This window comes from Tursiops truncatus, chromosome 6 (genome assembly GCF_011762595.2).
Source record: "Tursiops truncatus isolate mTurTru1 chromosome 6, mTurTru1.mat.Y, whole genome shotgun sequence".
NCBI lineage: Eukaryota > Metazoa > Chordata > Mammalia > Artiodactyla > Delphinidae > Tursiops > Tursiops truncatus.
Window position 1 is genome coordinate 11379078 of NC_047039.1, and position 25988 is coordinate 11405065.

At 37.3% G+C, this 25988-nt stretch overlaps 1 protein-coding gene across 2 annotated transcripts in view; it reads right to left on the bottom strand.

Annotated features, from left to right (window-relative positions):
* Positions 1-390: 390 nt before the first annotated feature.
* The window catches only part of ESCO2 (establishment of sister chromatid cohesion N-acetyltransferase 2), a 28580-nt gene continuing 2982 nt past the window's right edge, over positions 391-25988 (bottom strand). Inside the window, exons 2-11 of one of the 2 annotated variants that reach the window (XM_073805800.1) lie at positions 24814-25642; positions 21422-21515; positions 15846-15903; positions 12983-13109; positions 11746-11877; positions 10428-10517; positions 9588-9731; positions 5154-5329; positions 1756-1823; positions 391-947 (exon numbers count right to left, since the gene is read on the bottom strand). In XM_073805800.1, coding sequence (XP_073661901.1) covers positions 919-947; positions 1756-1823; positions 5154-5329; positions 9588-9731; positions 10428-10517; positions 11746-11877; positions 12983-13109; positions 15846-15903; positions 21422-21515; positions 24814-25642 — 1747 coding nt within the window. In that variant the 3' untranslated portion in view covers positions 391-918. Of the gene's footprint in view, positions 1824-5153; positions 5330-9587; positions 9732-10427; positions 10518-11745; positions 11878-12982; positions 13110-15845; positions 15904-21421; positions 21516-24813; positions 25643-25988 lie in introns of both variants that reach the window. The other variant, XM_004317466.4, reaches the window with a different exon arrangement.

Consider the following 25988-nt stretch of genomic DNA (forward strand, 5'->3'; position numbering starts at 1 on the left):
AGCTGACCTTTTCTTGCCTGGCTAGAGCTCAGCCAATGAGAGACTGTCACAACTCAGCCAATGATAAGTGCGGGACTCTTTGTTTACTACTGCCCTCTCAACTTCCTCTTCCTCTCTGTAAGAGTTCCCTCAATTTTTTGCTGAGGACTAGAACGTGGTCAACTTGGTTACAGACCCTGAATTGTAATTCTTTGCTAATCTCGAATAAACCCATTTTTGATGGAGAAATAACTGGCAGTCTATTTGTTTTATGTCAACAGCTGCTATAAATATCCCTGTGCAGGTTTTTGTGTGGATATAGTTTTCAATGATTATTTTTCATAGAGAGCATGTACTATTTTTATAACCACAAACTGTAATTTAAAATGAAAATCAGTACATTCAACTGAATAAAATATTGAAAAGAACTTTAATTGATTCATCATAAAGGCATTGAGCAAAATAATGTTAATAAAATTTTTAAAATAAAATATTTAAGACAATTTTTAAACACAGCAGTGCAGAAAATAGCATTAAAATGTTTGTAAAATTACACACATTTTAACACTTCCACAGTCTTTGTGGAACCCAGGCTTTTAAATTTTTGAACCACTAAAGGCAAATAAAAGAATGTAGAGGAACAGATTCTACATAGAGTTACAACCTGGACACTACTTCCCTAGAGTGTTATTGCCAGAGAGAAGTTATGACATGAGTTTTGTAGAATAAGAAAAACACCTGAATAATTCTTTGCTTTTCAAAGTAAGTATCCAAGAATTATACCAGAAAAATGTGTGCATATTTAGGTGTATTTACATAATGTCATCATGTTCTGTGGCCCATCAGCCTCAATATATTTATTTACTAACCTTGGTTCTGTTAGTATACATTTAAAATGTAATCATATGAATCATCTAATCCAACTGGGTATCCATTTTGTTAGACATCAATCACCAGCAGTAAGTTCACTAAAGAAAAGTAACACAATTAGCATTTTCAAACACCAAAAATTAATGAAATGACAATAGTGCAATTACTAAGTTTAATTAAATCTGATGACAAGTGTGTTTTGATTAATGATTTTTAAAAAGATAAAAATATTAAGCTCTAGAATTCTATACAAAAGGATATGGAAATCTTACTCTTTACCATCTTTCCCTGGTACAAATTAGAAACTCAAAATACTTTAAATATACTCAAACTGAGTTGCTACAGCCACGTGCCTATAAAGTGAGAATTTTGTGTACGAATTCAGGAATTACCTTTAAAAAAATGGGGATGGAAATTATTTGCCTGTCTTTAAATTCTCCTCTTTGCTTCTGATCAGGCACGAGAAAAGTCTGGCCCCAAGGTGTGCTTTATAAATGATAAGTGGTCACATTTCTGTGGAAAACCACCTTGCTTTGTCAATGTTCTTACATAGAAGGAAAGTATTTTCCAGCTATAGCTACCAAGCTTCATAACTAAGGATTCAGAGTGCTAGTCAGTATACATCATCCAAAGATTTTTCCTTTCTTTGCATCCCTAGATAATTTTCAACGAATTTACCCCTGACTTTTCAATTCATAAGGAACAAAACTGAGGCAGGTTTCTGTATATGTGTGTGTGTCTTAGTATTTTTATTTTGATATTTGTTAAATAGTTTGTATTTTATGATAATGGGCTGTCTGAACTCATCCATATAGTAACTGTTCTATAGTTGAAATTGGCTTTAAGTATTAAAATTGTATACAAGGAAATTAGGGGTGTTGCAGTACTTGGTTGCAAATAACTTGCCATCTGGTGTTGGGTCAGAAAATGCTATTTCATTCGTGCTGAGAAAACAGCCAAACATGAAGCAATTCCTAAAAAAGAGAAAAAAGATAATTTAACAATGGAAACAACTTAAAATTTTGATTAAACATAAGCACAATTATATCAATATTTTAAAGCAATCCAATTAAAAAATTTCAATCTCTTTACATATTCTTGATTAAAACCAACATTATTTTATTAAGTGGTAAAATGACTCAATGCCTTGTATTTTACAGGTGGAAGTCTAATGATATCATTTCACAGATGAGAAAACTAAGGCCCAGAAAAAGTTCTGCCAAGAGGCAAAGGGAGCCACACAAACCATCTGGTTGACTCTAGGTGATCCGTGATAGTAAGCAACTAATATGAGACAATATTGCTAGTTAAAAGCCACAGGTAGTTATAACAACAAAAAAATAATTATTTAGGGCTTCCCTGGTGGCGCAGTGGTTGAGAGTCCGCCTGCCGATGCAGGGGACACCGGTTCGTGCCCCGGTCCGGGAGGATCCCACATGCTGCGGAGCGGCTGGGCCCGTGAGCCATGGCCGCTGAGCCTGCGCGTCCGGAGCCTGTGCTCCGCAACGGGAGAGACCACAACAGTGAGAGGCCCGTGTACCGCAAAAAAAAAAAAAAAAAATTATTTTAACCAATAACTATATTCTTTTCAACTACATCACACACTCAGAGCTTTAAGAAGGCAAAAACTAATCTGCATTTTGACTACAACTCTCCTTGATCCAGCTCAACTAGGATTAAAAGCAATAAACTGAAATAGCTGAAAGAATTCAACAAAACTGAGGGATAGTCTATGAAATAACTGGCCTGTAGTCTTCAAATTCTTCAATGTCCTGAAAGACAAAGAAAGGCTAAGAAACTGTTCCAGGTTAAGGAAGATGAAGACTAAAGAGATATTTTGACTAAATGCAATATGTAATCCTGAACAGGAAAAAAAATGCTATGAAGGGCATTTGAGACAAATGACAAAACTGAAATATCGACTATACATTAGATAGTATAGCATTATATTGGGATATTAAATACCCCAAATTTGATATCTGATCTGTCCTTATATAAGAGAATATCCTTGTTATTAAGAAATACATACCAGGTTATATACTGGTATTCTCCATACCAAATTTATGTATCTCAACATAAAATATAGAAAATAGAGGTATTTCACAATTAACTATGAAATAAAATCTTTACAGGCACCAACTTCTCTCACTGCTCCCCTTTGTAAGGTATGGTGGGGGCCTAGGATTGAGGCCTAGGACTGCAGCCCTGTGGTGGTCTTGGTGTTCTTTCTTAAAAAGTGTATGGAACCCAAAGGCTAGAATAGTGCTACTCAAAGTGTGGTCCTTGGTTTTGTCAAAGTGGAGTCATTGGTTTGTAATCTGTTATCTTAAAGATAGAGGTTGAGAGAGTAAGTGTTGTGAAACTCATCTATCTAACCTAGATTAGGTAATTAACAAGCAAGAAAGAAGCAAACTCATTTGTCCCATTATCAACTAAGTACCAACATACAGTGTTAGTACAAAGTGTGCATACTGTAGTTTTAAAAGGGAGAATTCATATACCAAAGACTCACCATTTAGAAATACACAGTTCAGTGGTTTTAGTATATTCAAAAATTGCACAAAACTCAAGAACATTTCATCACCCAAAGAAACCCTGTAGCCATTAGCAGTCACCCTCCATTCACCCTTCCCTCAGTCTCTGGGAACAGCTAGTCTACTTTCTATCTATGGATTTGCCTCTTCTGGATGTTTTCTATAAACAGAATCATATAATAACATGGGGTATTTTGTGAATGGCTTTTTTTAGTTAGCATAATCTTTTCAAGGTTCATCCATGTTGTAGCACGTATCAGAACTTCATTCCTTTTTGTGGCTGAATATCCTATTGTAGTGTTGTATGGATGTACCACATTGTGTTTATCCATTAATCATGAATTTGGTTGTTTACAATTTTTTTTAGCTATTATGAATAATGCTGCTATGAACCTTCATGTATAAGTTTTTGCGTGGACAGATGCTTCCGTTTCTCTTGAGTATACTTGTAGGAGCAGAATTGCTGGGTCATATGGTAACAGTTTAATTTCTTGACAAACTGCCAGACTAGATTCCACAGCAGCTGTAGCATCTTACATTCCTCCCAGCAGCATACAAGGATTACAGTTTCCTCCACATCCTCACCAACACTTGTTATTCTCCCTTTGTTTTCGTGTAGTCATCCAAGTGGCTGTGAAGTGGTATCTCATGATGGTTTTGATTTGTGATTTCCTTTATAGCTAAGGATGTTGAGCACAGCTTCACATGCTTATCAGCCATTTGTATTTCTGCTTTGGAAGAATATAGAATACATTGAAATCCTTTGCCTATTTTTAAATTGGGTTGTCTTTTTGCATGTTGTAAGAGTTCTTTTATATATGTTGGATATACTAGACTCTTATTAGATAAATGATTTGCAAATATTTTCTCATTCTGTGGGCTGTCTTGCTAATTTACTTTTACATTTAGTTACACTTGTGAGTTACAGTAAGTCTTTATTAATTACCTAGTCACACATGGTCAATAAACATGTACAATTTCTAAAATTCTTTTTATAAAAAATATTTTTAATGTACAATTTCTAAAATTCTTTTTTTAAAAATATTTATTTATTTATTTAGGCTGCATTGGGTCTTAGTTGCAGCATGTGGGCTCTTTGTTGAGGTGCGTGGGTTTTCTCTCTCTGGTTGCAGTGTTCGGGTTTTCTCTCTAGCTGTGGCGCGTGGGCTCCAGAGCGCATGGGCTCTGTAGTTTGCAGCACGCGGGCTCTCTGGTTGAGGCGCATGAGCTCAATAGTTGTGGCGCACAGGCTTAGTTGCCCCGTGGCATGTGGGATCTTAGTTCCCTGACCAGGGATCAAACCCACGTCCCCTGCATTGGAAAGCAGATTCTTTACCACTGGACCACCAGGGAAGTCCCCAAAATTCTTTTTTTTAAACTTATATTTTGTTTTTATAGATTTATTTAAATGTAATTTTACATCTGTTGAATCTAATAAAAATCTGGGCTTCCATTTTTCCATTTGTTTGTTTCCTAGCAATTTATCTTTACTTTATTAATGTGTTGGTCTGTAACAAAATCCAGTCTTTGACCACAGGTAGTTTGAAAAGCACTGGGCTAGAATGTTTCAGACTTGGAATGTTGTGCCCACAATTGAGTATATCTAGTTCTTTTTTTTTTTTTTTTTTTTCAGTGCCAGCATTGCCTTAGCCTGACTTTGGTAGTATTTATATAGAAGTGTCTTACCAACATCATTCCCTTTGGCTCATGAGCCGGGAAAGGTTCTTGGAAAGCTAATCTGGGTCTAATCCATTTTATTTTATTTCTTACCTTAGAGTATCTACCAGTCGTCTTGCAATGCGCTTTCTTCTCTTCAATCTGAAGACCCAAATTCTACTTATCCCACAGATTGCAGGTTCTGGTACATCTGAACATTGCCAAGCCCTATGACATTCTTTAGAGCTTGGGGATTCTGGACCAGTTGGTTCAGACAGGACACGGAAGGCCTGCAATGATACACAGAAGCATCTAGAGCTAACAATACAGCTGAGTTCACATTTCTTTTTAAAAACCATTCTTTAAACAAAATTTAAGTACCTAAAATTAATCTTACCCTACCTTCACAAAAATGTTAAAATTCTTTGCTATTTCTTGAATTCTTGCCCATTTATAGTCATACAACACTTAAAAATTACTAGTGGTGTTGAGATATCCCCACATCCTAGTGTATTATACCATTGTGAAACTTTCTTGTGTTGATTTAAAAAAATTATAAAAGACTCTTACTTCTAATAAAGTACATAAACTTCTCCCATTCTCTCCATCCTAAAATGTACATTTGATATTATAAAAAACTAATAACACTAAAGAAGGTTTTTGCATATAAACTATGAAATTTGGTATTTAAATTTTTCTTTAAACTTCTTATTTTGAATATAGATTCAGAGGAAGTTGACAAATAGTACAAAGAGGACATGTATCCTTCACCCAATTTCCTCCAATAGTTACATCTTCCGTAACTATAGTACCACACCAAAAGCATGAAATTAACATGGGTACAATGTGTGTGTATAGTTCCATGACAATTCATCATACCTGAATACTGATTTAACCATCACTACAATCAAAATACAGAGCTACTGCATCATCACGAAGCTCTTCCTCTTGCTACCTCTTTATAATCACACCCATTTCCCTGCCCCCCACCATCCCTAAACTCTGGCAACCACCATCTGTTCTCTATCTCTAAAATTCTGACATTCTGAGGATATCATACAAATGGACTCATACAGAATGTGACCCTTTGAGAATGGCTTTTTATTTATTTATTTTTTTATACAGCAGGTTCTTATTATTTATTTTATACATATTAGTGTATATATGTCAATCCCAATCTCCCAATTCATCCCACCCACCACTTTCCCTGCTTGGTGTCCATACGTTTGTTCTCTACGTCTGAGTCTCTGTTTCTGGAGAATGGCTCTTTTTCACTCAGCACAATGCCCTTGATACCTGTCCAAGTTGTTGCATATATCATGTCTGTTCCTTTTTATTGCTAAGTAATATTCCATTGTATGGATGTACCAGTTTGTTTAATCACTCACCTACTGAAGGACACTTTGGTTGTTTCCAGGTTTTGGCTATTACAAATAAAGCTGCTATAAACAATCAGGTGTGGGTTTTTGTGTAGACATAAGTTTTCATTTCCGGGATAAATGCCCAGGAGTATGATTGCTGGGTCATATGGTAAATGTATGATTAGTTTTTTAAGAAACTGCCAAACTTTTTCCAGAGGGGCTGTAACATTTTACATTCCCTCCAACAGTGTATGAGAAATCTAGTTTCCCTGCATCCACACCAGCATTTGCTATTGTCACTATTTTCTATTGTGGCTGTTTTGATAGGTGTATATTAAGTTTTAACTCCCACTGAGAAAACTTTGCTTCTGAAATGAGAATGAATAGAAGAGTATATGTATGAGTTAGTTGGCTATACAGATCTTCCTCAACTTATGATGGGATTACGTCCCGGTAAATGTAGATTGTGGGCTTCCCTGCTAGTGCAGTGGTTAAGAATCCGCCTGCCAATGCAGGGGACACGAGTTCAAGCCCTGGTCTGGGAAGATCCCACATGCTGCGGGGCAACTAAGCCTGTGCGCCACAACTACTGAGCCTGTGCTCTAGAGCCCGCGAGCCACAACTACTGAAGCCTGTGCATCTAGAGCCCGTGCTCTGCAACAAGACAAGCCAACACAATGAGAGCCTGCGCACTGCAACGAAGAGTAGTCTCTGCTTGCCACAACCAGAGAAAAGCCCACACTCAGCAACGAAGACCCAACACAGCCAAAAATAATTAAATAAATTTATTTTAAAAAACAAAAAGATCAAAGAAAGAAAAGGCCAAGTTAATCACTTTTACAGCCCATAGTACAAACCAACTGCTTTTCTCTCTCTATTGTCTGATAAACACACAAGGGACTATATATGTATATGTGTGTGTGTATAAATATATATGAGATGAAATGCAGAAAAAAGGAAAATAAGAAAGATGGTAGAAATGAGGGGAAAAAAGGGAAGGCACGTATAAAAAGGAGTAAGATACAAAGCTACAGTAATGAAGACAATATGGTACTGGCACAAAAACAGAAATATAGATCAATGGAACAGGATAGAAAGCCCAGAGATAAACCCACACACCTATGGTCAACTAATCTATGACAAACGAGGCAAGGATATACAATGGAGAAAATACAGTCTATTCAATAAGTGGTGCTGGGAAAACTGGACAGCTACATTAAAAGAATGAAATTAGAATGTTCCCTAACACCATACACAAAAATAAACTCAAAATGGATTAAAGACCTAAATGTAAGACCGGACACTATAAAACTCTTAGAGGAAAACATAGGAAGAACTCCCTTTGACATAAATCACAGCAAGATCTTTTTTGACCCACCTCCTAGAGAAATGGAAATAAAAACAAAAATAAACAAATGGGGCCTAATGAAACTTAAAAGCTTTTGTACAGCAAAGGAAACTATAAACAAGATGAAAAGACAACCCTCAGAATGGGAGAAAAAATTTGCAAACAAATCAACAAAGGAGTAATCTCCAAAATATATAAACAGCTCATGCAGCTCAATATTAAAAAACCCAATTAAAAAATGGGCAGAAGATCTAAATAGACATTTCTCCAAAGAAGACATACAGATGGCCAAGAAGCACATGAAAAGCTGCCCTACATCACTAATTGTTAGAGAAATGCAAATCAAAACTACAATGAGGTATCACCTCACACCAGTAAGAATGGGCATGTATCACTTCACATTCAGAAAATGTACAAACAACAAATGCTGGAAAGGGTGTGGAGAAAAGGGAACCCTCTTGCACTGTTGGTGGGAATGTAAATTGATACAGCCACTATGGAGAACAGTATGGACGTTCCTTAATAAACTAAAAACAGAACTACCACATGACCCAGCAATCCCACTACTGGGCGTATACCCAGAGAAAACCATCATTCAAAAAGACACATGCACCCCAATGTTCACTGCAACACTATTTACAACAGCCAGGTCATGGAAGCAACCTAAATGCCCATCAACAGACGAATGGATAAAGAAGATGTGGTACATATATACAATGGAACATTACTCAGCCATAAAAGGGAACAAAATTGGGTCATTTGTAGAGACGTGTCTGGACCTAGAGACTGTCATACAGAGTGAAGTAAGTCAGAAAGAGAAAAACAAATATCGTATATTAATGCATATATGTGAAATCTAGAAAAATGGTACAGATGAACTGGTTTGCAAGGCAGAAATAGAGACACAGATGTAGGGAACAAATGTATGGACACCAAGGGGGGAAGCGGGGGTTGGGGGAGGTTGGTGGTGGGATGAATTGGGAGATTGGGATGGACGTATATACACTAATATGTATAAAGTAGATAACTAATAAGAACCTGCTGTATAAAAAAATTAATAAAATTCAAATAATAAAAAGGACTAAGAGCATAATTTCAAGATGTACTGAGACAGATAAATATTTTTAAAAGGAAGGAGACATAAGTGTGGTACATTATAAAGTCAGGTTCAAAGAACACATTTGAACTATAAGTCTTCCTAGCTAAAGATTACCCTGTAAGCTCCTTGAAAGGCAAAAACTATATATCTCTATTGTAGAACAAGTGTTGGCAACCTTTTTCTGTATGGGGTCAAATTGTAAATACTTGTAGGCTCTTTCGGCCACGTGGTCTCTTTTGCACCTACTCAACCCTACCTTTGTAGCACAAAAGCAACCACAGATTAATATGGAAATGAATGAGCATGGTTGTGTGTCAATAAAACTTTATTTACAAAAACAGGTGGAGGGCCACACTTGGCCCATGGGCTATTGTTTGCTCCTCTGCTAGAACACTGCTAATTAGTATCCAAAGTAGATTCTAATTAAGGCACAAGTAAGGACTATTTTGCCAAATATATTAACCTGCACTAAGCCACATGTTCAATAACTGAGCTTATTTAAAATACTACACTTTATAGTCCCGGTATATAAAAGACAACATGAACTTAAGACTGACTTATCCTGCTTATATAAGGCAAAATACCAGATATAATAGAAAAAAATGACTTCAATTATCTATATGGTCAAGGATATTTTAGAAGGAAAAATTCATTAATGGTAGCATTCTTAAATGCTTTTCTCCCAACTACTTTATTTTGCTCACAAATTATACCAGCAACTTATTAGACATATACGACACCTGTTTGATGGGTTCTGCAATTAAACACCCAACTACTTTCTTTTCATCAGAAATAAAGAGAAAAGTTTTGGTTCTGTTTGGACATCTGGGAACAACTTGCTGGAAGCCCAATTCATAATCGACAAGTTCTTGGACATCTTCGACCTAATGATGTTAAAAACCAAAAGATGTGAATTTGTTTGAAAAAGTATAATAGAAAACATACATATCTATATACACAAAAAGTATGATTACCATCAGTTTAGCCTCTTTTATCTCTACTTCTTAAATTTACACAATCCCAAAATTATTTCACTATTGATGCATGTTTCTGCCACTTTGGAAACAGGGTTTTAAGAAACTATTTTAAAGATTGCTTTCAGCAGACAGAAATTCAGACCCTTGGGAGGGATAAGGAGTAGGACGATTTTTTTCAGCTTTATTCATTGTTCACTGGGGCTAAACATCCAGCCCAAGAAACAAAGGCAACACCAACATAAGAATTAGACTCTGGAGCCGTTAATTTCTCAATATTAAAAAGTTTAGTTTCTCTCTCACAAATTGAAGATGTAGGTAAAAGATAAGCTATAGAGCCTTATCTGTTTTCTTTAATCTCCACCTGACACTCCTTTGTCTTGTAACTGTAAGTTTAATTTTGTATGATGTACTATGAAAGTCTTCCTTACAACTGTACCAAAGTACAGCAGATTATCTATAAGCAAAGGTATTTCACAGTTCAACATAGGTTGATTTCTTGGCAGAGAATGGGGAGAGTAGGAGGAAAACAAAGATTGAGAAAGTAACACTATAAATCAACTACACTTCAATTAAAAAAAGAAAAGAAAAACTAATGTTCCACACCTTTCTGATAGCATAACTCGGATCATGTGACAGGACCAACACAATTTTCCCATCCCAAAATTCTGCTACAACACGTTCTTTTTTCCAGCCCTGCCAAAGGAAAAAAAAAGTCACAGTTTAATCTGAAGAGGGAAAAAAAATAATATGGTCTGGAGAGAACAAAAAGATGGACAATGAATGATATAAAAAAGATAAAACCCGGGCTTCCCTGGTGGCGCAGTGGTTGAGAGTCCACCTGCCGATGCAGGGGACACAGGTTCGTGCCCCGGTCCGGGAGGATCCCACATGCCGCCGAGCGGCTGGGCCCGTGAGCCATGGCCGCTGAGCCTGCACGTCCGGAGCCTGTGCTCCGCAACGGGAGAGGCCACAACAGTGAGAGGCCCGCATAACCCAAAAAAAAAAAAAAAAAAAAGATAAAACCCAACTACAGGAATGTGGTAAGGGAAATAAAAGATGCCTAAAACAAAGTGTCTGCCCTCCAGGGGCTGACACCCTATCAGGAGACATGTAAACAATCTATTATAAAATAAGTTGAAGTCAAATAAGAGCCCTTCATAGGAATATAGAGAAAAAACAATGAATTATTAGGGGTGTGAAGGTGGGGCATGGGTGGGATAAGCAGAGGGTTTTTTTTTTTTTGGGGGTCGCACCAGCGGCAAGTGGGGTCTTAGTTCCCTGACCAGGGATCGAACCTGCACCCCCTGCACTGGCAGCGCAGAGTCTTAACTGCTCGACTGCCAGGGAAGTCACCAAGCAGAGTTTTAATAAATAAGGCTAAAAGTATTATGAAGGCATGACCTACAGCAATAAAAATAGGGGAAAAAGGGAGTGCATTTGAGTAGCAGGTGTAGTCATAAAGATAAGGCCAACAGTAGGATGTATTTGGAGTAGGAGGGTGCTTGATGAAGAGGTGGGACCTCTCTTCTCAGTAAAGAAAAAGCCTGGAGAAGTCGTAGAAAAGCCGTTTTTCTAAGGTTATCTATAAAGAAGAAACTAAAGTGAGGAAAGGAGAAACTCCTCAAGTCTTTGAGTTTTGTATCTTGACTGCTCAGCTCTGAAAGCTAGAGGTAAGGATGCAGGGTGTTCACTCAACCTAGAACAATAGCTTCTCTTATATTAGGACAGGAGGTTTGAAGTGGCACTTTTATTAAAACTTAACTTTTAAATACATCAGTCTCTAATATTAAGGATAACAAAATTGCAGATGATGAAATATTTTTGGACACATAGATCTTTCCATATTTAGGCAAAAGAAATGTATCTTTTAAAGCAGCTTCACTTTTTAGAACAAATGCAAACGACTATTTTTTTTACTTACTGCATATTTGATTCCCTCCAGAAATCTGTGGTGATGCTGAACATGCTGCAGTTCATCCTCGGGGTTGGAAGCAGTGTAGATCATGCCACAAGACTTACACATGGTGGCTCCAAAATGTTTCTGACCAGCGTCCTACAATTGGAAGAGGAAAAAAAAAAAAAGCCTATCTAAACACATCACAGTTAGCTCTACATTTAGTTCATGTAAATTTGTCCATTCATTCAAATTTGTCCTCATTTTTTTTTTTTATGCTGGCACAGGTGAAATACTAAATGAAGTCTGGTTACTCTATCTTCTTCTCTCTCAGCACAAACAAGATGGAATGAGAAGAGCCCTAAACATGCAATAGTGATGAAAGAAGTGAAACTGCTTCTTTGGACAGTGGGAAAAAAATCAAGATTCTTTAGCTGGACCCATAGTTCTAAGAAGCAATAAGATTAAATCATAAATATTATAGCTAAGATGAACAATGGAACTTCCTTATTAAGCTCTTATACGAGAGGCCTAAAAAAGCCTCATTTCAAAGAGGCAGGGCAAAAATTTCAGGACTTATACATTCATTATATAGTATTTTTTCCTTAAGTGGTTAGGAGTCTGAAAGTCTTTTCCCCAAGAGTTGATAAAAAATAAGTAAAATACATAGTAAAAGTTCAGGAAAAGCACAGATAAATTAATGAATATAGAGAATTCAGGGATATTCAATGTCAAGGCTTATTAATTCCCATTGTATCTCATAAGGCATTGCTTAATGCTACTGAAAAATACCAAATTTTGAATTGTCTATATAGGCGTTTGCAAACTTTCTACCAAGGGCCAGAAAGTAAACATTTTAGGCTTTGCAGGACACACATATTCTTTTTTTCCAACCCTTTAAAAATGTAAAAGCCATTTTTAGCTCATAGACCTTGGTCCAGATTTGGCCCATAGCCATAGTCTGCCAAACCCATGTCTAATGCAATGTTGCTATTCTCATTAAGTCTTTTATAGATCAATAATAATTTTCCTTATCCAGAGGCAGCTCATTCATCAGCATTCTACTACGTTGCTAGGACTGCCCAACACCATCAGTTCAAAAATGTACTTGATTAGCTTTAAATGCTGCCACTACAGCAAAGGTAGCATTTACAAACTCAGAATATCTATAACCCCCAGTAACTATGCTTAGACAACACGTCAGACTTCAGGTTCTATATGTGAGAGCCATGTACAGGAGGAGCTTTGTTTTAAATTTACTCACAATGACGAGCTGGTCTTTTGTTTCTTTATTTGCATCTCTGGTATTAGTATTTTTCTGTATATTGATTTGTTTCAAGAAGTTAGTAGACGTGACGGATCCCACAGAAGACTGTTCTTCAACTAGAGATCTTGAAGTAGAAAGTTGGTAAGTATTATTTAATAATTTAAAAATATTTGACAAATTATAATGAAAAGAAAAGAAATGTATATAACATTTGCAGAGGACTTTGCAATTTTCAGGGCTTTCTATCGACATAACTTGATGAAGTAATAGGGCTAGAAACAATGAGAAACCTGAGGCCCACTCAGACAGGATCAGTAAACTACTCAAGGTAAAGTAACTAGTGAAGAATGGCAGAAAGACTCAAATCCCTGTCTTCTAACACCACGTCGAAGGGATTTCATCTACAGTATCAGCTGCATATATGCAGGATTTCTTTGTAAGTTGATGTCACCCTTAAAATTTAATCTTTTCTTGCTTTATCAAACCTTAGGACCCACGTAGGCATAAAGAAACTCCTGGAATACCATAGCAGATAAGTAGACTCTAATACTGAATCTCACAGACCCACAGGAAGTCAGTCACCAGCACATTATGATCCAACAACTTTTTACGGGGTCAGTGAGTGTGAGGCTAATACACTCGCTAGTCTGCATGCCTAAAGCAGCACCCTACTATTCTCAAATTCTTAGAGAAAAAAAAAAAAAATTGGCTGGATAGATGTTGTTGAGGCAACCTTTTCGCATTAGGAGAGAACGCTTGGACTGGCTTATAGAGATTGCAAACAGGAGCCCTTCGTCCAAAACCAGCTAGCAAATGTTTTGATCAACTCACACAGAGTGTAAAACTTTGGATTAGCTACCAATATTTTAAAATCTAGAGATTCCACTTAAAAATGGGTATTTCCAACATTGCAAGAGACACTGTAAGATCATTAGACCTCTGTTTCATCAAAGAATCTACTAGTTAGAGCTACACAGCACATGCTCTTTTAGGTGGGGCATGCTTCTCCAGTTGGCTCGTCTCTGCCCAGCCTGGCTGGCTCTGTAGGCACTGAGTTTGTAACCCTTGCCTTATAATGAAATGACCTTTTTCCAAGGATGAAAGAAATAGAAATCCCTAGAGAGTAGAGGCAAGGAAAAAAACCAAGTACCCAATGCAAGGGGTTCAAACAGAAGCTGACACTGACAAATGAAAAAACACTGGAAAAAAGCCCCTATCTAACGCTTTATGCTAACCCAAGGTGTCTTGCTAGCATCTGACTAGAAAATGGCTTTCAAACTGACTTGACAAACCTATGGTGAGAAATATATTTCACATAATGACCAATACAGATACATATATATAACTGAAAAAAAAAGGATTCACTAAATACACTTACTACGTGAGAGATGCATTATTCCATTTTAAAAAAATGCTAGATGTGATACCCTTAAACTGATTTGATAAACTACTAATGCCTGTAATATAAAAAACACTTGTCTAGGTCGCTGACCCCCTCCACCCCTTATACAACGTTTGCTAAGTACCTCAGCTCTTCCCATCTCTGCATGCGTGACCGCAATCTCTTTACTTCTATCCTAGCAATTTTAACAGTTTATTATACGTATTTGTTTAAATGCCTGTCCTCTTCTAACCATAACTTCCTTGATAGCAGGACCATGTGTTATTTACCTTCACATCTCTAAAACTCGGTGTAGTTCAATACCACATGGTACTCTATAAATGTTTGCCAAACGTGAGACTACAAATCCAAAGAATCTGTAACCTACCTAAAGTAAAACTCATAGATTAAACCACAAGAAATTGATGATATCTGATTTTTTAGGTCCTACATAATGAGCAAATTTCAAATGATTCAATCAACAGTCTCCTAATATCTCCTTATGCTACGTTAAATTAGTTTATATGCTATTAGCTAATTGTGGTAGGTTTCAATCCTCAATAAATAGTCATGAAAGAAGACAGATGAGAAAAGGGAAGGGTGAAAAAAACTAGGAATATGGACTTTGAAGCGGAAAAGTTGCCCACCCAACCCAATCTCCAAGGCAATTTAGGGTGAGATGCCCTAAGAGTAGGAGAACTTACATAGGAAGTACCTTGCTCAATACCTTTAGTTGTTTATCATCAAATAGGAAGAAGAGAACCAAAGCTGCTTAGCGAGATGAGACGTTCAGACTATAAGAAACTTCTTTTTCAGAGCTTTTACACTTATGCTCACATGTACCCATGCCTCCCGCACTTCCAGTTTTAGTTTTGAGCAGGATAGTGGTAGCTTCAGCTGGGATTTATAACAGCATTAAGCTGCTGCAAGTTACTTACTCCTCTGGCCAGAGTCTCCTCATCTATAAATGGGGTAATGATGGTATCTACACCATGAGGTTGTAAACGCCCATTAAACATGAACTATTATCAATATGTTGTCACACAGGGGAGGCGATACAGCCTAATGGGCTTTGGTTAAAATATGGATTCTAGTCCTGGCTCTGCCAACTAATAGCTGTGCAACTGTGGCTGGATTACAAACAGTTTTCTCAGCTGAAAATGGTAATAATAGCATCAATCTTCTAGGTTGTTGTGGGGATAAGTGAAATAATGGATATAAACTACTTATTATGGGTCAGGTACTATATAAAAATGTAGCAATTATTACTATCCAAGTCCACAAAGGTCTTTTCCTTCTCTCAGCTCTTCAAGTTCTTAAGAAGTTTCTATGAGAGGATCTGATTTCATCTTCTATTCTTAATATCTCTTTAATGGGGAAGAAAAACAGTGTTCTCCAAATTAAATAGTGTAAGAAAGAAAAAGAGACCCAGTGGACTCACAGTTAAACCTTGAACATTAAAATAAGAGTGACACTTACCTTTTTGTGTTGACTGAAGACACGGTGAAGATGGGATAGACAAGGGTCTCAGGAGAAACTTGTAGGGAAAAAGGTGACAATAATTTGTATCACAGAATAAACTTAAAGCTTTAAAGCATAAGAGTTTAAAGGTTTAGAAGACCAAAATACTCACATTACTTGATTTCAAGACTTAACAGTAATCAAGACAGTATGGTATTGACAAAGGGATAGACAAATAGATCAATGGAACAAAATAGAGAGCCCGGAAACACCCACGCAGATACAGTCAACTGATTTTTAACAAAGAGACATAAGTTAATTCAATGGAGAAAAGAAAGTCATCAAATGGTGCTGGAACAATTTGACATCCACATTCAAAAAAGATGACAACACTCACATAAAAATTAACTCAAAACGGATCACAGATCTAAATGCAAAATGTAGAACTATAAAACTTCTAGAAGAAAAATCCACATGAACTTGGGTTTGGTAATAATTTTTTACATACAATACATGAAAGAAAAATTAAATGAGTTAGACTTTATCAAATTTAAGTGTTTTGCTCTGCAAAAACTGTTAAGAGAATAAAAAGACAAGCCACAGACTAGGGAGTAAATACTTTCAATCATATTTCTGATCAAAGATTTGTATACAGAATATAAAAAGAACTCTTAAAACTCAATAATAATAAAAAAAAGTCCAATTAAAAATGGGCAAAAGATCTGAACAGACCCTTCTCCAAAGACATATAGATGGCAAATAAACACATGAAAAGATGTTCTGCATCATTTGTCATTAGGAAAATGCAGATTAAAAGCACAATGAGCTATTACTGCACACCTATTAGAATGGCTAACATCCAAAAAACTGACAATAACAAATGCTGGAGGGAATGGGGAGTAACAGGAACTCCCATTCATTGCAGGTGGGAATGCAAAATGGCACAGTTGCTATGGAACATTTTGGCAGTTTTTTAATAAAGTTTAACATAGATTTGCCACATAACCCAGCAATCATGCTTGTAGGTGTTAACCCGAGTGTTATGAAATCTTATGTCCACAGAATAACATGTACACAAATGTTTATAGCAGCTTTATTCATAATTGCTAAAAACTGAAAGCAACCAAGATGGCCTTTAATGGAGGAATGGATAAACAGACTATGTATGGTAATTCCATAGTTCAGGAAAAAAAAAAAGGAATGAACTATTAATACATGCAACAACACACATGAACCTTAAACGCATTTTACTAAGTGAAAGAAGTCAGACCCAAAAGTCTACCTACTGCACGACTGCATTTGTGTGACATTTTTACCAGAAAAGGTAAAACCATGGGGACAGAAAACAGATTAACGGTTGCCAGGGGGATGAAGAAGGGTAGAATAGATGACTACAAAGGATACACACAAGGGAAATTTTAGGATGAGAGAACTGTTCTGTAGGGTACTGGAGGGGTTGATTCATGCCTCTATGCACTTGCAAAATCCATAGAACTATATATAACAAAGAGTAAAATTGAATGTATGTATTAAAAAAAAAATCAACCATGATGTTGAGGGATCCCAAGATGGAATGCAGACTGTGACAAATGAATCTAACTGCATTAGAACTGCATGGAGAACTGCATTGAAGGAGACAATGGAAGAAAGGAAAGATGACCTAAGTAACTTTACAAAACAACGTTTTGACTAGAAATTAGAAGGCTAAAGACAAAAGGACTGTATTTAAATGGTATACGCTGGTAAATCTGTTTCTCACAGGAGAATGAGTTAATACTGAAACTGTCCTGCAGGTATATTGGGACTGTACTTAACTAAGTAGGTGCACAGTGACGGGGAGGAGCCAGCTCTCTCACTGTCTGAGAGAAGTTACAGACAAACAAAGAAGGAAGGGAGGGATAACCCGAGGGACTGGATTAGTCAGAGACATCAAGTTTGAACTTATGTTTCTTTAGCATATGTACACATGGAGAGATACACAAACAATTGTAGATGTGTGTGTATACATGGATTAGGATACATACATATATTGATATTTTCTAGCTCTGTCTGCTGAAAGGGCCTAGGAGCCACGACACTCCAGTAGCAACAAGCACACCAAGTCCAGAACTTGGTTTCTAAATTATATTCCCCAATAGAAGGAACTAGGGTTCCTTGGAGAAGTGGCCGAGTCTAGGACTGCGTCAAGGCAAACGCAAGATGAGCTGGGAGCATCTTGTAGTGACAGAAAGTAAGAAGGAAGTGCTCAAAAAGTAAAAGAAGGGGACAGGTCAAAGAGAACTGACCTGAAAATATCTCCCAATGGTCAAAGCTGAAACAATATGAGCAACAGAATATATAAATAATGTAGTATTAAATTTTAACCCAAAATATAAAATATTAATGAGTGCATACTGATGAATATCCAGGAGTCCATTTATTTATTTAAAGATTGAATAAATAGGGACTCCCCTGGTAGTCCAATGGTAAAGAATCCACCTTCCAGTGCAGGGGATAAGGGTTCAATCCCTGGTCGAGGAGCTAAGATCCCACATGCCGCGGGGCAACTAAGCCTGCATGCCGCAACTACTGAGCCTGTGCGCCTCAACTAGAGAGCCCACGTGCCAGAAACTACAGAGCCCACACACTCTGAAGCCTGTGCGCCACAACTACAGAGACAAAACCCACACACCACAACTGGAGAGAAGCCTGCACGCCACAACGAAGAGCCCGTGCACTGCAACAAAAGATTCTACATGCCACGATGAAGATCCCACGTGCCATAACTAAGACCCGACGCAGCTAAAAAAGTAAAATAAAGACAACTCTTCCTTACAGAAGGAATCCACATTGGGCTTCCCTGGTGGTTCAGTGGTTAAGAATCCGCCTGCCAATGCAGGGGGACACGGGTTCGAGCCCCGGTCCAGGAAGATCCCACACGCCGCAGAGCAACTAAGCCTGTGCACCACAACTACTCAACCTGCACTCTAGAGCCCGCGAGCCACAACTACTGAAGCCCACACGCCTAGAGCCCATACTCTGCAACAAGAGAAGCCGCCGCAATTAGAAGCTCGTGCACCGCAATGAAGAGTAGCCCCCGCTCGCCGCAGCTAGAAAGCCCACGCACAGCAATGAAGACCCAATGCAGCCAAAAATAAATCTAGGAAAAAATAAAAAATAAAGGATTATTTTTAAAAATAAAATAAGGGAACATTGTTTAAAAAAAAAAAAAAGAAGGAATCCAAATAATATATGAAAAATCTTCCTCTCTAGGAGATGAAACTTAATCCCCACCCCTCCCTGAAAGGGCAGGCCAGACTTAGTGACTTACTTCCAAAGAATAGAGTTTGGGAAAGGAAAAAGGGTAACTTTTACAGTGGAGAAATAGGGCAAACCTGACCTTCACCAAGTGACAGAGGTTAACATCATCCGTAATGTCATGTGGACATCAGCACCCAATACGATGTGGTGAGAAGGGCAGTTCACCTCAGTGGCATTCTTCCCCCAAACCCATAACCCCAGTCTAATGATGAGGAAAACATCAGACAAACCCAGGTTCAGGAACATCCAGATAAGATATCTGGCCAGGACTCCTTAAGAATGTCAAGGTCGTGAAAAACATGGAAACAAAGAAAAGACTGAGAAAATATCACAGACCAGAGGAGACTAGGGAGACATGACAGCTAAATGCAATATGATGCCCAGGGTGGATCCTAGAACAGAAAGGGGACATTAATGGAAAAATTGATCAAATCCAAATACAGTCTAGAGCTTAGTTAATAGGAACATACCAATTATCTAAGTTTCTTAGTTTTGACAAAGGTACCACAGTAATTTAAGATGCTAACAAAGGGGGAAATAGGGTAATACAGGAACTCTCTGTATTATCTTTACAACTTTTCTGTAAATCTAAAATTACTACAAAATAAAAAGCTTATTAAAAAAAAGAAAAAAGGTGTGAGTTCCCTGGTGGTTAGGACTCGGAGCTTTCACTGCCCAGGTGTAATCCCTGGTCCAGGAACTGAGATCCCACAAGCCACGTGGCATGGCCAAAAAAAAAAAAAAAAAAAAGGAAAAGAAAGAAAAAAGTTAAATAGTAGTTGATTAGAGAAAAATAGTACGTTGAAAGTATGCTATCTAGTAAAAGAGCAAACTGTTAACTTTGCACTGAAAAATAATTAGAGCTCATTCTCTAGAAACAAGGCCAAGACAGTTGAGAATCTGACCTGCTATGGATAAGTTACTTAACCTTAAGTCTGTTTCCTCATCTGTGAAATGGTCATACAAACTTATTTCCTAGGGTTGTTGTAAGAATTAAATGATAAATTAGTTATTAAGTAATAAGGTTTTATCATTTGTTTACTACCTTTGTGAATTTTGCCATATGCTTGTACCATCTGTTCTTATTTTTGTTTGTTTGCTCATGCAGAGTGGCATGCAGAATCTTAGTTCCCCAACCAGAGATCGAACCTGTGCCCCCTGCAGTGGAAGCACAGAGTCTTAACCACTGGACCGCCAGGGAAGTCCCTTGTACCATCTGTATTATATTTTATTTATTAAATAAAAGTCCTTAAATGGACTTAATGTACTAAAATAAATTTATTTTTAAAGAAAATTTTATAACTATTGTAAATGAAAAGCCGTTATTATTTTTCTGCTACATGTTCTGTCATATCAGGGATAGCACAACCCATGGAAAACAGAAAGCATACTAAACATTTAGCACTGCCTGGTACATATTCAGCAGCTAATAAGTACTAGTTATTAACAGTATATCTCAGAATAACCATTATGAATCATCATTCGATATATCCTTATATCATTAGATCCTCTTAAGGGCTATTTTGCTTTTAGTTTTATCTTTGTTTTCTTCCTGTGAGCTACAGTTTCTCACTATATTCTGCATATCTACTTCTAGAATTTTAATTTATTTCCAAATTTATAGATATAATGAACAAGTTAAAGTTACAAAGAATCTGGCTGGTAAGTAGAATGTTAATCAACCTCTTTATATATTCATAGTTTAGTAAATACTGTTTAAGTGAACAGTGACACCATAAGTTAATAATAGGATTTCAGGACTAAGAGAAATTTAAAAATTAAGACTAACCCCTTACTTTAGAGATTTCTTCCCTAGATCACACAGTTAATTAGTGGCAGATCTAGACAAAACCCCAAGGTTCCTGATGCCCAATTCAGTGCCCTTTTATGGCCTTTTAAATTCTGCTTACAACTGGGCTTTGATCATAGATATATAACAAATTGTTTTCACTCCCTCCTATTATTGGGGGTAAAAGGTAGGTAGGGTATGTATGATAAGAACACCTGGCCCTAGGGAGCTTAAGTAACTTGGCCACATCTCACAGACCAATTAATCATCAGTATTTTGTCTTAAATTCCAGCCTAAGGTCTCTTTGTCTCCTCCATAAAATGCACTGCACTGCTTATCATAGAAAACAGTGTTACCAAAATAAACACAAAGATACAGGTCACAGATAGTGAATATTTAAAAAAACCAAAATATTATTGTATATAATTTCATATTGACACATGTAATGAAGCATTATTACGAGCAAATAAACTCATTTTGAGAAGAAAACTTTTCTCTTACTTACCTGCCTTGTTCTCACTGAAAGACTCCTCTGAAGAAAAACTCTTATTTTCATCGGTTTTACATTCCCTTGAAGAAATGACTCTATCTGATGCATCCTGAAAATAATGAATAAGTAAAATTAAGGAAACCTATAATTCTTAATCATTTTCTATTTAGTGAATAAATCCCAACAGATCTGCTTCTAAAACAGAGTATGTAGTTTATTATGAATTATATTTCATAATGACTTTAAATTCTCAATTTTCAGTCTATTTTAAGGAAAATTCCTTTTATATCTACTAAATGTAATATTTTAAAAGACAGAGTGTGCATATTTAAGTCCATAATTTGTCATCCTGTCAAAAATGTATTATTTCCTGACAAAGAGGACAGAATGAAGATTATAGAACATCCCTTCTACAAAAATGAATTGAACAACAACAACAAAATTAGTGAAAACAGCAAAAATTTCCCCAGCAGCTGCAAAACTGAAAAGGAACAACCTTCTGTCACAAGCTTTAAAATCAGGGAGGCAAGGAAAGAAAAAGAACATTCTGGGGTAGTTGGAGAGGCTTCTAAACTCCCACTTTTGGGGCAGTAGCAGAGACTAACACTATTTATTTGGTGAGACTCAGAATACATAGCTTGGGGGAAAAGGAAAAAACTTTAAAGAGGAACTCATTCAACATCATAACATCTCAGAAAAGGTGAGACAATCCATCAGTTTGCCACTTCTCAGGGGTCCATAAGGAGTTGGGGAAAGGTTATGCACCCTCTAATGAAAAACAGGATTCACCCTCGTCTAGCAGAGATGAATACTAGTAGTGGGTATTTAACAAAACCTTAGGGAGAGAACAGAGCCCAGTTCCACAAATTTAAGATGCACAAATGCCCAGCTTCTCAAACTACTAAAAACTAGGCAGAACCCAAAACCTAACCTCTTAAAATGAAGCTCAGAAAAAAAAGTCAGAAGAGTACTGCAGAGAAATCATCATGTCATTGTAACAAGACTGTTTCTTCATTATCAAATGGATATGCAGAATACTAATGAGGACCCCTCCCCTACATGCACTTTGCTTCATTGGATTGAGAATTAATTTTAGCTTGAGTTGTGCCCTAGATTTTTAAAAACTGAGTTATATTTATATACACTGACATGCACAGATACAGAGTTTGATGAATTTTTCATAAACTTATATATCCTGTAACCCAAACCCAAAACCCCTATCAAGATATAGGGGTGTTTTTGTTTTTGTTTGTCAGAAACAAGATGAAGAATTAGTAGAATTGCTGTTATGGCTTAGGCAAGCAAGAACACGCTCCATTTAACAATATACTTGGCAATACTTGATAGAAATGCTTACAAGGGCAGCAGGTAAATGAAATTAGCAGCAAAACTGGACTGATCTAGATATGTATCCATACGTTGATTTAGTGGAAGGAAATGAAGAGCTCATACCTGTCAAATGGTAGTCTGATACTCTGTTCCAGGAGATTACTGCCATGCAGGAATGTGGGCTTAGCTTTGCCAGAGTTCAATTTTTCATGAAACACCAGAAATCTGTTACCTTACATTTAAAAAAAAAATGCTGGCTCTAAACATTATGTAGGCCAAGCAAACATCCATGGGCTGGACCTGGTCCACTGGCCACCAATTATAATCTTTGCCATTGAGATCTGAAATGTAGGTGACTACAAGAGGTAGGAACTGGGGTTGAATTTGGGAGGAGGCAATGAGAACAATAAGAGGAGGTGAGGAGGGAAATGACTACAGAGAGAGTTTGAATTGCTCAGCAGTATATGAGCCTCAGAGTGTATGTGAAAGCCTACAGCTGCAAGGGTTGTGATGAACATAAACAAGTCACCACAGACACGGAAGTCGCCAAACTGGGAGCCCTTCTTAAGGCCTGTTGCCTCAACTACTTTCTGCCCTTGGCTACATGGAAGAAAACCACCTTTCTCTCCTTACTGACAAGAGGTCAACAATAGAAGGTATAGACCTGCATTGTCTGTTATGGTAGCCACCAGCCACAAGCAGCTAATGAGAACTTGCTACATGGCTAGTCCCAATTGATACATGCTGCAAGTGCAAATAAACATGGATTTCAAGGACTTGGTACAAAAAAAGAATGCAAAATATCTCATTAATAACTTTTTATATTGATAACATAGAAACAGTAACATTCAAAACATACTGCGTTAAACTTTTTAGAAACTATCTTAATGTGGCCACTAGAAGATTTTAAATTACGTGTATTGGTATTCTATCAGACAGCACTAGTCTAGGCCAGCTGGGACAAATAGGAGCACAATCAAAAAAGCATAGAGGACTTCCCTGGTGGCGCAGTGGTTGAGAGTCCGCCTGCCGATGCAGGGGACACGGGTTCGTGCCCCGGTCCAGGAAGATTCCACATGCCACGGAGCGGCTGGGCCCATGAGCCATGGCCGCTGAGCCTGCGCGTTCGGAACCTGTGCTCCGCAACGGGAGAGGCCACAGCAGTGAGAGGCCCGCGTACCGCCAAAAAAAAAAAAAAAAAAAAAAAAAAGGCATAGAATGGCACCCATGAAAACATACTATGTAAAATAAACAAAAACCCAACTATACATTCACAGTGATCATCTCCAAGTAGTGGGATTACAGAAGATACATATTTTTTATATTCTCTGTATTCTCTAAATTTTCTAGAATAAGCTAGTACTTTAAATAATGAGCTGAAACAAACAAACAAAAATATGCTCATTCTCTGGAAATCTACTACCTGAATTTTGTTATTTCTACTTTCTAAAAACAGACTACCAAGTAAAAGTTAAGTTTCTCTGGACCACAGTTATGAGGGAACTTAACGAGATGTAAACCTTAATGCCAAGAAAATGTTGGTAGGCTTCCGTAAGCCAAAAAAGGGAGGAAAAGCCCATCTTTCTACCCTGTCTCTAAATTCTTTATAGTGATGATACTATTTGGCTTCATAAAAGCAGTCCTACAGACTGTAAAGAAAACAAAATTTTGGGCTTCCTTGGTGGCACAGTGGTTAAGAATCTGCCTGCCAAGGCAGGGGACATGGGTTCGAGCCCTGGTCTGGGAAGATCCCACATGCTGCAGAGCAACTAAGCCCGTGCACAACTACTGTGCTCTAGAACCCGCGAGCCACAACTACTGAAGCCCGTGCACCTAGAGCCCGTGCTCCACAAGAGAAGCCACCGCAATGAGAAGCCCGCGCACAGCAACGAAGAGTAGCCCCACTCACCACAACTAGAGAAAGCTCACGTGCAGCAGGGAAGGCCCAACGCAGCCAAAAATAAAATAAATTTATAAAAAAGAAAAACAAATTTTGTTCAAAGTTACATATATACAATGTATACTGAAGCTCTGTTATATGGCCAGCTTAGTTTTTAAAGTGATATATTTACATTTACCTTTATTAATTTCTCTTCATTTTTGCTTCTTTCACTCAGCAGCTCAGTGTTCAGTTCTTTTTCTACTAACAAACACTTTGGCACTTGCCTTGTCTCAAAACTTCTTTCATTGACAGTTTCCACATCAGACTCTTCAATAACTTCTGATTTATTCTTTTGGGTGAGTCCCAGTAATGGCTTATCTTCCAGGGACAATTTTCTCAGAGAGGGTTTTTTCCTAACAAAAAAAGCCGCTCCTCCCTGGAGGGTAACTTGCGGTTTGACCTTTTGGCTTAGAACTCGAGGAGCATTCAGATTATTTTCAGCTGAGTAACAATTATTCTCTTTCTCCACAATTGGCTTATAGGCCACTCGATTTTGCTTGGAATTTTTAGGATTCTTTGACACAGGCTTGATGCACTTATATCCTGGTTGACACTTAGCAGTTAAACACTTCTGTGGTTTTTTGTTCATCGTCTTGGAGCAGGCTGGTTTTCCCTGCATTTTTCCTGTCACACTGGGATACGATCTATCTTCATTATTAGTTTTTAGACAAATAGATCTACTCTCTTTTATCAGCTTTCTCTCCAGTGGATTGAGGTACCACTTATCTTTGTTGTAAAAGGATATGGTAGACACAGCAGATTTAAATGGTGAACCTTGATTTGCAGATGGCAATCTAGTTTTAGTCGTTTTGAGTGGACTTGAAATGAAATGGCCTTGTTGAGAGCAATGAATCTTTCCTTCATTTTTATCACTGCTTTGGCAAATGTGCTTTTTATTAGGTGATGGAAATATATTTTCAGTAAAGTCCGAAATTAATTTCTTTGATGGAATTTCTGATAATAGGCTATGAAAAGAAACACAGTCCATTGATAAATATAGTTATTTTGCTTCCATTTCTATGTCAATTTACTGCTAAGCAATAAACAGCTCTACCTGTAAGGCATATTAAAAATGCATCTTCTCCACCAAACATCCATCCATATACATTAGTAGTTTAACAGCAGGATTCTCAAATTCTGTCTTTACCAAACAAAGCATTTGAATATTTTTCAAAACTAAGATTCCAATGTTTGTGAAAACAAACACTGTTTACAGAGAAGCTTTGAGATGCACGTATATGTATATGTGTGTGTGTGTGTGTTTTAAAACCTATTTCTAAGTTTTGGCCATATACCTGCTATAATTTCCCT